The sequence below is a fragment of the Periplaneta americana genome, chromosome 10 (assembly GCF_040183065.1).
Source record: "Periplaneta americana isolate PAMFEO1 chromosome 10, P.americana_PAMFEO1_priV1, whole genome shotgun sequence".
In the NCBI taxonomy this organism is placed as follows: domain Eukaryota; kingdom Metazoa; phylum Arthropoda; class Insecta; order Blattodea; family Blattidae; genus Periplaneta; species Periplaneta americana.
The window spans coordinates 50,235,895-50,251,392 of NC_091126.1; the positions used below are offsets into that span (position 1 = coordinate 50,235,895).

A 15,498-nucleotide genomic window follows, 5' to 3' on the forward strand; every position below is an offset into this window, starting at 1 on the left:
TGGACAAACAATCACTGCGTTGTATTTGGACTACACATTCAGCATCAAATCTCTTGGATTGTTTTGGTCGATATACTTGCACTGGACCTGTGCTTTAGTTTATAAACACTTTGTCCGAAAAGATGACCTCTTTCCATGGATAGTTGTAATGGATTTGGAAAAATGCGACACGATCAATTCGATGGTCTTCAGTCAGAACTTCCTTCACCGCTGGCACTATTGAGCCTTTTACTAGCCGTTCTGTTGGAAACAGGAAATTCCATGCCGGCCACAAGCATTTTAGAAGTATGAAATGAAAGCGCCTCGAACGTTCTATTAATATAAGATCTTGTTGTGGTGTTGATGCCTTGGGTCTTCCGCTACCAGGTTTACGAGTTATATATCCCCGCTTTTGATACGGCGCCCACCACCTGGACACTGTTCTAGTCGCAACTCCATAGCGTTCTTCAGCTGTGCAGTGCTAAATCCGCCTTACCTGATCAGTGCAATTACTTTGGCTTTGACGTCCATATCTATCGAAATGAAATACTAATGATGATTTTCGAAGTGGTTGTGGCTATTTACAGACAAAATCTGTTAGTAGGGCTGGAAAGGGTCACGTGCCTAGGACTCTAGAAAGAACACAAAATATACAGTAGTCATAAACCATAAACATAGTATGCCTATAGAGTGAAGAGAGACGAACAGAGGGGATGAAAATAACATTAACAACATTCCTCATACCCCCAATGGCAAAACAATTTTCTGTATGTCGACTAAAACACAACAAACGTTGCAATTATACACATAGGCTCAGTGTCGGATTTAGGCCTAGGCAATCTAGGCAGTTGCCTAGGGCGGCAATTTCCAGGGGGGCAGCATTTTCTCTCTCTCTTTCTCTACCTTTTTCATTTTCATTTTACAGTGAAATTTATTTTTAAAACACTTGTTGGTAAATCTTTTCTGAAGTTTCTTCTTGAACACCTTGTGGAATTCAGATATTGTTTTGTTATCGCATTGTCGCGGTCGTGGCAAGAGGAAAGTGTGCAGCTGTATAGTTATACAGGTATAATAGCTGCTGTAATGCCGGTATCACGTTATTATACTATGAAACAGCTTAAATTTAACTGCTTGTATGAACAAGAATGCATTGTTGAAAATCAAATTGCATGTGTGTTTATTAGCTATTTATCGCTATGAATAGTAACCACAACTCTCAGTTACATTCACAATACAATAGACTATATCGTCAACAATACTACTAATCACTTTCCAGCATGTGCACTATATAATTCGATTTGAAAGGTTTATTCCGCAAAGAGTTGGAGTTTATTTTTCAATTTACTTTATACTCCTATCGAAGTAAGAAATACTCGTAATAATTATACCACCAAAAAAAAACAATGCTTAAAAATAAACCACAGCCTGCCTTTCAAAAATCAATTTTGTTTCAACAATGAATAAGTTTGAATATTATGATTCTTTGCATTGAGTCTGATATGCTTCTTCAGATCGACTTTGATAATACCATCATTGCTTTCTCTGTGAAGAAAGTCCGAAGGAAATGTTTATAATTCACAAGTAAGAAGGATGTATTTTGATTCCAGTAATTTACTGTTTTCTGAATTGTAACATTTCATTTAAAAATAACTTAAACTAAACGTCACCTGTATAATAGCTGCCCATAAACTGTTTGTGGGAGATGGGGTCGGCAAATTCTAGCACTGCCTAGGAGCGGCACTATACCTAACTCCGGCCCTGCATAGGCTACTGTAGAATGTAAATAAAACCATTCCGAAAGCCAGTCTCTCGTAGCACAACAGCTACGAGGGGAAGTCAATAGTGTCCCTATTAGACATTCTGTACAGAACACAGTCCGAAAGCCTCTCTCTCCTAACCCAGAAACTTCTAGCGGAAGTAAGCAGTATCCCTCTTAGACACTCTGTACTGTGATAATCACAACAGTTCATAGCATAAATACACGTCAAAAAAATGACTTTCATACTCCATCGGCAAGTCTATCGTGCTATCAAAAAGGAGTGCGTTATATGGCAGTAAAAATTTTTAATAGCCTCCCTATCGATATAAAAAATGAAACTCAAAACATAAAATTATTTAGGGCCAAATTAAAGAAGTACCTAATTTCTCACGCCTTCTATTCTATAAGTGAATTCATGACATTCAATAACACTTCATGAAATTGATACTAAAACTATGTGTTGTACTAGTAGACTATATTGTAAATCTCGTCTGTATATATTTCATCTAGACTGTGACTATAAATTAAGATTTTATAATAGTATTAAGTTTTTTGACTTGTTCCATATTCTAGCTGTAAGCATGTATGAATACCATGGAATGTTAATAAATACAATACAATACAATACAATACAATACAACAAAACCGGCATAAGTAACATTACGAGTTTTGCTCCTCATTGGCCAGTTTTTTCTTCCGTGACTGTACATAGATAAAAATAGCAGACTACAATCGGTACAACTAAAAGAACAGAAGATGGAACTTGTATGCAGTTACGAAACTTTGGAGATATTAAGCACCAACATACAGTGGAATACCCAAAAGTTTTTGGACCTAAAACAATATTTTTCAAATACACTCTCATTGATTATGGGAGTCACTTCATTGCTCAATTTGTCTTAGGACTTAAAGACCTAAAAACCTTAAGTACAATTAACATTGATTAATTTTACAACTTACTGTGTTAACTTTTTAGGAAATTACCTGGCTGACTAGTTTCGAAGTGTTATCCTTCATTGTCCAGCGCAATCTTTTGGTTTCCTGTTGTGGTGGAAAGTGTTCATGATTGTGTCGAAAAGGGTGTGTTTTTAAAATTAAGTTGAGTGTTCAGGATGTGCTGGGGGGGTGTGTTCTCGTATGTTTGTAAATTTCTAGAGTGTCAAGTTTCTGGGCTTTTGTCTGAATGTGTAGTATTTTCATGTCAGTGTCTATGCTACTGTAGTTGTGATTGGAGTTTGTGATGTATTCTAAGTAGATTGAATTGTTGTGTAGTTGGTTATGGCTGTGATATGTTCCTTGTAACATGCTTGAAATGATCTTCCAGTCTGTCCAATGTAGAAGTCATTGCAACTGTTGCATGATAATTTGTATACTCCTGTTAAGTTGTATTTGTTTGTGTGTCTTGTCTGTGTGTTAAGATGTTTATGTAGTGTGTTCTGTATGCAATGTTGTATTTTAGTTTCTTGAAATATGATGGAATCTTGTATGTGTTCTTGTTTTCGTATGTTAGTGTGATGTATTTATTTTGTTCTTGTGTTTGTGTTGCGTTTTCTTGTTTGCATTTAGTCTTTATTATTATGTTGTCTATTATGTTGAGGTTGTATCCATTTTCCTGTGCTATGTACCTAATAGTGTGTATTTCTTCTATATAGTCTTGTTGGTTCATAGGAATGTTGATGAGTCTGTGTATCATGGATCGGAATGCTGCGTGTTTGTGTTGTGTGGGGTGAACGGAGGTGTTGTATATGTGTGTTACCGTGGTAGTGGATTTCCTGTATATTTTGAACATATGTTTGTTGTCTGCTTTTGTTATTGTGATGTCTAAGAAATTTATGGATTTGTTGCTTTCTGTTTCTAGCACAGTATAGAGAACATACAGTAAAGACACCTAAGCCATTTCGTGGGAACAAATTCTGAGTGCGCATGTCACGAAACCGGGTGTATTATCTGGAACCTCCACCAGATGGATCTCCATCTATGACAGGGCTGGCATAATTTAATATTAACTGAAAACATTCACTATTCATATTTTAATAATTTTAAAGACGTGAGGCAAAGGAATGGCAATATAACCATAATAATAATTACTTCCGTATGCAATCATCATGAAAATATTCACTAATTAACGCTAACGTTCAAGTCACTGTTTGAGGCTTATGTTGGCAAAATTGATCCAAATACAACATAATACATCATGGCGTCCGTTGCGGTGAAGTGCGAACATGAACGTCAACAATGGATATAAGTATTTTGACTTCCTAGCGACATAATATTAATGATAGATAATATACATACAAGATTATTCGTATTACTGACCAATAAAATAAATAAATAAATATTTTACTAATATTTTGATAGTGGTTTGATACTAGCGACATAGTTGGATTCATTGAGAACTAGACCTTACTGAGCTTGAATTTAGTACCAACAATATCAAAGGTGCCGACAAGAGTTGTCCCTACTGATTCTTCTTATACTGTGTTTCTAGTGTGTAGTGTAGTTTTGGATGTATTTTGTTTGTGTGTTTGTGTAGGTTTTCATTCTGTCTTTTGTTTCCTTTGTATAGTATTATTATGTCGTCTACAGATCTGTGCCAGTAAATGATGATGTCTGCATGTTTGCTGTTGTCCTTGTTTAGAATGTGTTTCTGTTCTATAATTAACAACTAAAAGAAATGAACTTCTACTCTATTTCTGATAAACTTGAGTTGTTTCTCCTCCAGGTAACAGTAAGGAGATATGAAATGTTATTTTCAAATTGCAGTATAAACAGCACCACAATGTCATACTTTGCATGAAGTCATATACCTCGCAAACAGATGCCTTCAAAGTAAGAAGTTCCAGGAGACTGGCGAATGTCAATTCTAGTGGGATCAGAGTCCCCTTCCAGGGCAGTACACTCTCTTTGCTTGTAGTTGAGATTGAAACCATGGCAGCGAGGGTCATTCCTGCACTGAGTGGCACACTGCACTGTCAGTCCGGGATTTGGACCTCTTAGGAGGTTGTATTCCCTCTGTCCTTGAAGCTCGTAACCCGTCACTTTCTCAAACTCAGCTCTACCCACAGTACAGCGACCTGTCATGAAAAAGGAGCCCTGGGTTTATATCCAATGAATGAAGACAAGTTCACTGCGTGAAAGCTAGTACCACTGCCCAATGAACTTTATGAACCTTTGGTCATAAATGTACCAAAAAATAACACTGTACTATTATTATTATTTATGTTTTCATAGTGACCAAATTGGTATACAAGTTATGATAAGAACTAGATCTCTTTATCAGAAAAGTTTCCATACAAAGTTCTACTTTTACATGTTTTCAATATATTCAAACAATTTATTTTATTAATTAGCACTCTTACAGTTTAACCATATGAGAAAAAGTATCAACTCACCTGTCGGTACCTGATGATGAATGATAATGATTTGGGCTCAGAAATTCGGGCAATTGAACATAATTTTTAGGGTAATAGCTATATGCTGATAATCATCTACAAGATTTATCAATTTAAATATTCATTAAACTTTGTTTTATGTTGTATATACCTGCATATTTTCTCATTTCTTATAAACTTTCATTATTTTATCGTCTATCTGGCATATTAAAAAATTGCTACAGGGCGATTAAAACGATTTGGGAACAGGAAGAATATATTAGCATATAATTCAAGAGAAGAGAGAATGGGAATGTCATGGTGGAAATTATGTATCTGGAAGCTGAAGAATACGAGCAGGAACATAGAGAAAGATAAATGTCTGTTATGTGGACAAGCAGAAGATGCAATACAAAGTTTTTTATATTGTGCGGCAAGAGATAATTTGAGAACACTTTAGCTCAATAAATTTTTTTTTTGAAAATCAACAAGTCTGATTAGTGTAATATGTTACTAGTCAGTGATGTACACAATGGAGGGGGAAAAGGAACTGGCCATCCTACCCCATTATCTCCTGAGTGATGCCTTATTGGTGTCATTTATGAGGTTCAAACCTGTTTTCGGACAGTTGACTAAACAACAACAAACATCAAAGCTATAGTTGCATATAAAAAAATTAATGATCCCTTAAATGCTTACAATCAGGTTAAATTAGGAAAGTTCCTCTTCAGAGTTAAAATTAGATGGGAAGAGAAGATTAAAGGTCTGACTGAAATGGGATTATAGATATTGAGCATTGTAACCCGTTATCAAGTTATGAAGAGTATCAAAATATGTAAAGGTATCATCTCGAATAAAATAGTACATTATGCAACGAGCCTATAATGGTAATTAAGACGCTCGTATGAAAATTATGAAACTCGCTTGCGCTTGTTTCATAAACAAACATACTCGCGTCTTAATTACTACCATTATAGGCAAGTTTCATACGACTTTTTATGCTCGACCATATTTCTAACTTGAAATTATTCAGAAGTATTCATGTTATGGTTATGTAAGTGAGGAGTGGAACTGACCTGAATTGTGAGATGTGCGCAGACGCGAAAGTATTGATTTTTTCCGAAACACGAATGTCATTGACCTTGATATAATCTAGAGAATAACATGAACTTTAGGCTTGATATAACCTGGAAATTGATTTAGAATTGAAAAACGAGATGACAAATTGAATTTATTTGAATATTATTTACAATTAACGCTAATTATTATAGTAACAGAACATAACCTTCTGCGACAGTATTGGATTTCCAGCCTCCGTGACTTTTCGCTAATTGTCTTTCGATTGCATATCCGAGAATAATCGATACTTGCGGTTTTATAATGGTACAATCTGTGCAAAGGTGATTTCTCATTGGCTGAACAACTGAATTATAATGAATAGGTGTACTTTAATGAGGTGCATTAAAGGGCTACTACCAGGTGTATAATTACTACATTTCGGCGTGGTCGAGCATAAAAATAATTTTAATCTTATTGTGGAAGCAGGGTGTTTACCATAGGAATACACTAGATAGAAATATAGAGTAGACAGTAATATGAAGAGTATAAGTAATTCAATTAATATTGTAAAAAAAAAGTTAATGGTTGAAATATAAGTGTTCACTATTTTTATTATGTGGTGATGGAGAGTTATATAAATTAGTTAGGGAAATAATTGTATCAGAATAGTAAATGAAGAATTAATAGTATTATATTTTAATGTAAAAATATGTTAAACAGATATTTGTGATATACTTACATATATGTTGTCATACTGGTTAATTTTAATCATTGTATAGTGGGTGATGACAGATTAAGAACTGGACTGCATCTAATCTGCCATGACCGTGCTTGCAGAATGATGAAATAATAAATAAAATAAAATCTTAATCCTTTTTATTTTTTTCATTCTTGGAAGTATAACAGATAGTATCGCGACAATGCAAAAATTTTATTTCAAGATTCTCAAGAAAATACCCTACACGATTTGAGCACCTCTGTTACAAAAAAATTGGTTTTAAGCATCTCGTATGTCTCGCAATTTCTTCTAGAGTATCTGGATGAGTTTTGTTCCAGTACCTGTAAGTTAATTTATTTGGGAATAATGGACACGAAACATAACTTTCCACTTTTCATTGCAATTTTAGTCTAAGATCTACATTCTACTGACACGTATGTAGGAATAGCAGTCACTAATATTGTAAACTCTGCTTGTTACGTATGCATGAATTTCCACAGAACCAATCAGTTTAAAGCAGTCTGAATGAGAAGTTCCTGAATTTTAAAAGAATAAATATGCTTTAAATCTGATTATAAACCACTTTATTTGCACGTTTTTGTCACTTTTAATACCGATTTCTGTAAATACGAAATTTTATTAGAAATGACTGCAATATTCATTATACAAATAGCTGTCAGATTTTAATCTGTGAACAAATAACAACATACATGTACTTAAACAGTACTAGTGTAGTTATAATTTAAGCCAAATATATCACTTTAGATACGTATTATAAAGAATATATTTTGTGTACAATCCAGAAAACAAAAGTTGATCTTATTTGGGTGAATAATGAATTATTTTATTTATGCAAGTTACTTTAATAGTTGAAAAAATAATTAATGAACAGTAAGTAATATCTTTAGCAATATCATAAAATAACTGAATTGTCATAAAACCCGAAAGAAGGGAGTCAAGCAAATCAATCACTAGGAGTAGATGAGGCGACGTAATAGCCTAGCTCTTCCCAAGACTATCTGTGCGTGACCTTGATCACACTCTACTCTAACAAAACAGAGCGAATCTAAAGAGGACAACCTTGAAAAAGCACTCCAATCCAAGGCATAATGTGATCAATACCGAAGAATGATTAGCAGGGGCACATTCTGTTACAAATGGAACCTCTAGAATAACTGCTGATCTCCTTGAGTATTAACCTTGCCCTGGTATGTGAGGCTTTGCCAGAGTTGAGCTCATTTCTCGAACTGCTACTATAACCAAAACTGGAAACCAATTGCAAAAACTTAAATACCATCAGTGAGGGTCGAGGCACACAGATACAGGACTCCAGAGATGGAGACTAATCTAACACCGGTTTGATTGATGAGCACTCCTTAACTGGAGGACTTCTAATGAGGAGAGCTCTGGCAACAAGGACAAATCTGTGTTGCAGCTGACAGAGAAAATCAGCATCATAAAACTAAAAAAGAAAACCGCAATAGAGAGTGAATAAAGAGGTGAGGAGGAAGCCTGAACTTTTGGCTGGGGATACAGGGAAAAGTCCTGACGGGGCTTTCCCAGTGACTGTCTAAGTAGAGCGATAGAGGGGACTCTGGAGAATAGACATGCGTCCAAGAACATCGGGAACTCCATCTGGAAGCGGATCTGCTCCTAAAGCTGGAACAATCAGCAAGGTCGAACGCCCTACTCTATCAGAATCTAATCCCAAACTGGCTAAGCCAAAGATATAAACCAAGATATGCGATGGAAGCAAAGGAGGGATTCAGGATGGCCATTGTTATGGTGGACTATGCTGGGCCTTACCGTACCTTACCTTACCAAAGAGCAGTATAGTCACATTCAGATAATTGAACAAATGGATAATTCAGACAGTACAGCAGCACCAACTACACTCGCCACTAGTCACCAGGTCGTATCGAGCCAAGTCAAACACAAGAGAATCGAAATGTTGCTAGTAAAATGCACGATAACATTCTTTAAGAACTCACTGAACTAGTCAAGTGCAATATTTATGGAGTATAACAGAGAATTTTTAATGTACTAAAAGAAAATTCACGTTTGTTATAAATGGCACATAGCTAGTCAGCCCTGTCCCTTTATGAGTTGTCGCGCCATGAATTATTATTATTATTATTATTATTATTATTATTACTATTATTATTTAGAGCACGAATTTCCGAGTCCTAATGATGACAACAATTATATTTTAAATATCATATGATAATGATGATGAACAAAATTTATGTAGCACTTTTCATGTTCCCTTCAATGATTTCTTCCTTCTAAGCCTAACACTCAGACATAAACATGATAGCATCCCGCAAAATATGGTCAGCATGATCCAGGATCTTCATTTCAAGCAATACAAGACGTCTCATGGAGAACCACATATTGTACAACTCTTCAAGAATGCAATGCTATATAATGCCATAATTGTTAACATTACTACAACGAAAATATGGTAATGGTAGAAGCAACGGTGGTGGTGGTGGTGACGATGATGATGATGATGATGATGATGATGATAAATTGAGAAAATTAATGTAGGAGAAACAAAACTACATACTACATATGATGTGCATCAATCTAAAGCAAAAGTTTGATTTCGATGTTTATTTACTAACGCTTTCTAAATCACTTTGTTGTGGAAAGTGATATATCACATTATAAACACCAACTGTGTACTTCATCATATGTGAAAACTAGCAGATATGATATTATGTCTAGCATCTATAAAATTGAGTGAAACACATTACTAATTTGGTTGGTTGTTAATGAATCCAGATATGATCATTTAGAATTTTCTGGAATCTATTAGTCTGGGGGAGGGGGTGAAGAATTCTTGTTCACCCAGTAGTAATGGCAGGGTACGAAAGTACTCATTGCTAGTCAAGGTCCCAACCTTCCATATGTATGGTGAAACTAAGAGAATACCTAGAGGTCTACGGTTACATCAGTCACTGCCAAAGCTTGGACTCAACCACATGCAAGCCAATTCTGTCTGCGTTCTACTACAAAATAAAACTGCTCCCTTTTATAAACCTCTATACTTTAAAATGTTTATCTTGCTACATCCGAGAGTTAGGTTAAGACAGATGGTGAAGAAACAGGTAAAGTGTCGTGTTGTCATTTGTCAAGTGTTCTTTCATCTATAAGTGAAGTGCAAATTATTTACGCTAGAGAGTTTGCCATTTTATACCACTTTTCCAAAGCACCAACCATTGCTACTCCTAAAATGGTCGCTTAATTGTCAGTCTATGGAAATGTAACAACCGAACTTTGAAATATGTTGTGATTATTCGATAATGTCATTTCTCTGTTACTGAGCAACATGGTATCAGCAAAAATGTTCGAATGTCTTATGCAACTGCGAAAACATGAGCATGAACTTCCTAGCTACACATGCATATTTAAAAACAGTATACAGTATATATAATTATGTACACAGCATATATATTGAGAATTCTCTCTGTTTATCTGTATAAGATATATTTCTTACACATTTGTGAGAATTTTCCTTTCATAAATTAAAGCTCCTTTCGAGTATCTTTACTCATTTACACATTTCAAATTCTCTATGCAAGACTTCTATACACAGAAATACACTGAAGTCTGTTTATATCTTTTTGCAAAGGTGATGTTTTCACACATCCTAAACAATTTCAAAATTGTACTGTTCCTTATGTCAACTTCACGCACTTAGTACTGGATTATTATACACTTAAATTTGATTTTTCAACAAACATTACATCGATCTCTATCCTAAGCAAGATTGAGCCAGTCCCTAGCATCATATCCCACCTCCCTCAAATCGATTTTAATATTATCCTCTCATCTAAATCTCGGCCTACCCAAAGGTCTTTTTCCTCAAGTCTTTCAACTACCACACTATATGCATTTCTGGATTCATCCATGTCGTACCAAATAAAATAATAACGGAGGAATCAATATTTATAATGGATGATCACTTGCTAGCATTTGGCCAAAGGTCTTTTTCCTCAAGTCTTTCAACTACCACACTATATGCATTTCTGGATTCATCCATGTCGTACCAAATAAAATAATAACGGAGGAATCAATATTTATAATGGATGATCACTTGCTAGCATTTGGCCTGTAGCTCACCAGTATTGAAATGACCATTTTATCAAATAATCACATCATATAAATTTATAACGAAAACTGAAGTGTAAACGAAAAGTAATATGTTCACATCAGTAATAAAATACGATAAACTCTTTCTTATGCTTTATGTAACACTCCTTCACACTGAATAGATAATAGTTTCAACCAGTTACATTACTTTCAGAATATCTGAAACCAGCACCAGTAATATCACTATGATAACTATTGCACCAATTACCAGATAAGATCAAAGTGATTGTGATGTGCTTAAGGAGAAGGATACTTGAGCTAGTACATCTTGCAGTTGCTATGCTGCATGCTCGATTATTGTATCACTCTGAGCTTACTGGGCATGATGTCCGTACGGCTGAACAGTGTACCTTGAGGGCTGCCGCCAGGACTTGGTGTGCCTGGACCTGGACCCCCTCCGACGTGACAGTTACGTTCATAGTAGTTTGTGCCCGGTCGACTCATCAATGCCTCATTCCCTGCTGACGCTGTAAACATAGGTAAATGCCAATCACTCAAATACCTGTTTATTATGGACAGACCTGCAGAACTGTAGCTCCTCAGAGCGACTGCCTTACTACCCCTTGTTACACCACCCACCTTTTCTACCAGTGCAGTCATGGCGTTCTAGTTACGCTCGACTGCATCAACATTCATTCTCGAGGCGGGAGGTATACAATACACTATCAAGAATTACAAATGAACAGATAATAAAATCCTTAGGAACATACCTTTAGAAAGTAAGAGAAAAATGAATGAGGGAAATAAATAAGTTACAAGACATGTAAAATAAATTTTAAAATGTATGTGTGCATATAATGTAAGAAGATCTACGTATGTATATATCGTCCTATTACTAGTAAAACCGATTAAGTCCACTTTTTGAGTAAAATAAGTTAAGTACAGTCCCTGACTTGTCTTTCCGTGCTCTGTATTCTACTAAAATGAAATTTTTTTTTATTTTAGTTGGTTATTTAACGACGCTGTATCAACTACTAGGTTATTTAGCGTCGATGAGATTGGTGATAGCGAGATGATATTTGGTGAGGTGAGGCCGAGGATTCACCATAGGTTATCTTGCATTTACATTATGGTTGGGGAAAACCTCGGAAAAAACCCAACCAGATAATCAGCCCAAGCGGGGATTGAACCCGCGCCCGAACGTAACTTCAGACTGGCAGGCAAGTGCCTTAACCGACTGAGCCACGCCGGTGGCTAAAATGAAATAAGTCCGAAATGTCGCATGCAGGCAACAAATCAATTATGTACTTTATTTGAAGAATTATTATGATTTTTCGTGCATTAATAAAGTTATAATTCCTGTTTTTACAAAACCTGCATCACTGGTCTTAACTGGTTTTACTAGTAATAGGACACTATATAAATTGTACATTGATAAGTGAGTGATAGCTATATGACCGGATGTCAATGCTGTCATTCAACACTGTAATGCACTCCAGCCAAATAAATAAATAAAAAATAAATAAATAAATGAATATATATAAATATATATAAATACACAATACGCGTACTGCAGTTTAAAGGGAACTGGAACATGGCAAAATCTAAACCTGTGAAGAAATACTACTTCCAAAGGAAATGGTCATATGATTATTTTGTTGTTGAATACGAAAGTATTGCTTGTTTACTGTATCCCATCCAATTTATTTTTACTCGTCATTTCAATATTAAACCACATTTCAACAAAGCCCATATTAATAACTATGGAATGCACAAACTTTCGAGTAAGTTCATTATTACGAACTGTACATTGATTATGTATTTATATACTGTTAAATTAAGGACATCACTCATTGTGTTCATTTTGAATTGAAGTTAATGGCGACTTTCAAGGTTCATTACTTAAATGCTATAAATTTATGTTTCCGTAGGTGACGATAGGAGGAAAGTTTTCGAAAATCTAAAGCAGGTTAGGCGCAAAGAAATCTCAAAGAAACTACCGACAGGAAATCTAGCATAATTGTAAACCTTGAAATGAGATTACGCATTATAAATACAATGAATTTATTACAATCTTTTTTGAAAATTACATGCCGCCACTGATGGACCTTTGCAAGGGCAGAGAATGTAAACAACTCTACACGGAAGTCGATCATCTCCAATAGACGTGGACTGAGGCTGACGTCATATTTCCCCTACTTACGGGTTTTGCAGGCTGATTATGGAGATGAAAATAATTACTTTTGCTCTCACATAAATAAAGTGATATATAATAACCAGACAGTCAATGTTTCATGCTGGACACCTGAAATAAATCATATGTACAGATAGTTTCGAGAAAGGTTTGTGGGGATACTCCAATTTCCCTTGTTTTATCCCCTCATTTTCCTATAATTTTTTTCAACCATCATTGTGAGCCTGTTCTGTTTTCTCTTCTGAAAAAAAAAAAAATTAAAGGTGGTAATATGAAGCTCATTACATTTATTCTTCAGTTAACCACTCTTCCATAGCCCTATAAAGCATACTTATGCCATTAGCACAGTGTTTCTAAACCTTTTACAACATGTGGCACACTAAAGGTGTAATTTAAAAACCCGCAGAACATTCATATAATCTAAACCAGTGATTCCCAACCAGGGAGAATTTTGTGGATTTTAGGAGTGAATGTGTTACTGAATGTTAACTTGTGTCACATTCGCTCAATGTTGATTTTTGTGGACTCACTTTTTTATTACTTTTTTCAATTTTATTTTTACAATTTTGCTAAACCTTTACTATTTTCATTTTCTCACAGCACATCAGCAGATCATTCGCGGCATACTGGTTGAAAATTGCTGCATTAGTATACAGGATTAATGACAAATCCTCAAATTGCTATAGAGGATAATATTCTTATGTAAGAGGAAAATATAGAAACGAAAAGTTTTGAAACTATGCGCAAAAAGTTACAAACTGCATCATCACCATAATCATCCTATTCATCATAATAAAAAATTGTATTATCACCATTATCATCATAATCGTAATTGCAGTCATCATCATCATCATCATCATCATCATCATCATCATCATCATCATCATCGTAAGCAGCAACAACCTTTCCAAGTTGCTGTATGTAAGCCCTTTGCTGATGAATTGACAATAAGCTGCCATTGTGCTCTATCTGTACAGGTCTTTTTGCAATCAAATAATTTTAATGTTCAAGTTACCAAAATATCGAAGTCTTGATGTTCGCAGTGATCTGTATCTGTCTAATAGTTCTTCCAAAATTCTCTTAATTTTGTTTCTTTCTGAGCTTCTTACTTCATGTCCCATTCACTTTAAACTTTTAGATATTATTTCCGTTGGGTTCTCTACAGAGAATGTGAACTTACAAGCAAACATTCTCACGGGGACAGATAAAAAAGTTTTTTTTTTATCCCACCACGTTAATAATGTCGAAACAAGTGCTTATACAAATTTTGGCCACTCGAGCGCAATTACGAGGACCGTCCAGAAAGTAAGCTTCCCTCGGACTGTTTACAAAAAGAAAACACAATTTCCTGGAAAGATATACTGGAACAGATTCAGAAATTTTTTAGCTATTTTTCAACATATTCCCCACCAGAATTAAGACATTTGTCATTTCGTGGAATCGACTTTTGTATTCCTGTGTCATAGAAGTCTGATGTCTGGGATCAGAACCAGAGTGTGACAGCCATCTGCAACTCCCTGTTGATCATACAGTATGACAATGTCTCAATTCCAGTAGGGAATATGTTAAAACTAGTTCAACATTTGCTGTTATCTGTTCCAATAAATCTTTCCATGAAATTGTGTTTCTTTCTGTAAACAGCTCCAATGAAACTTACCTTCTGGAAAGCCCTCATAATTGCGTTTGAGTGGCCAAAATTTGTATAAGCACTTATTTTAACATTATTAACATGGTGGAAAAAAAGAAATGAACTTTTTTATCTGTACCCATGAGAATGTTTGATTGTTAGTTATTTTTTTTTAAATCTTCTCCATTTTAAATTGAAACAGGTTGCCCTTTCTCTGTCTTCGCTAATGAATCTGATATGTAGCTCCAAAACTTTAGCTATTTCTAATTTCTAAAATGTGACACGATGCAAAAACATTAAAATCTCATGCCATATTCAATAACATAAAATTTTTAAACCATTCTAAACATATATGTAGAGAATTTCTAACCACTAGACTAAGTGAAACATCTCTTTCATATCAATTTGAAAAGTCGAAAATAAAGATTAATGGCACCGCTCAATCCACTGACCTCTGTCATCACCACTGATGAAACACTGGCTTCCACTTGGATAATAAGAGAAGGAGCGACAGATGAAGTCAGTATACTCATAGCAGCGTCTTTCACAGTCCATCTCATCACTTACAAGAGAGAGAACAATATCCAAATAACGTGGGTATGAGTTGGGTACAGACTTGAAGTTGCATCGTGTTTCAGCTGAAAGAGAACAAGACCCTTGTGAGATAAATTAGTTTCCGACGCAAGACAACAT

At 35.2% G+C, this 15,498-nt stretch overlaps 1 protein-coding gene across 4 annotated transcripts in view; it reads right to left on the bottom strand.

Moving 5' to 3' along the window:
• The window catches only part of LOC138707661 (uncharacterized), a 141,430-nt gene that overhangs the window by 47,736 nt on the left and 78,196 nt on the right, over nucleotides 1–15,498 (bottom strand). For 2 of the 4 annotated variants that reach the window (XM_069837390.1, XM_069837389.1), the window contains exons 11-13: nucleotides 15,258–15,443; nucleotides 11,395–11,511; nucleotides 4,546–4,812 (exon numbers count right to left, since the gene is read on the bottom strand). In XM_069837390.1, coding sequence (XP_069693491.1) covers nucleotides 4,546–4,812; nucleotides 11,395–11,511; nucleotides 15,258–15,443 — 570 coding nt within the window. Of the gene's footprint in view, nucleotides 1–4,545; nucleotides 4,813–11,361; nucleotides 11,512–15,257; nucleotides 15,444–15,498 lie in introns of all 4 variants that reach the window. The other 2 variants (XM_069837388.1, XM_069837387.1) reach the window with 1 other exon arrangement.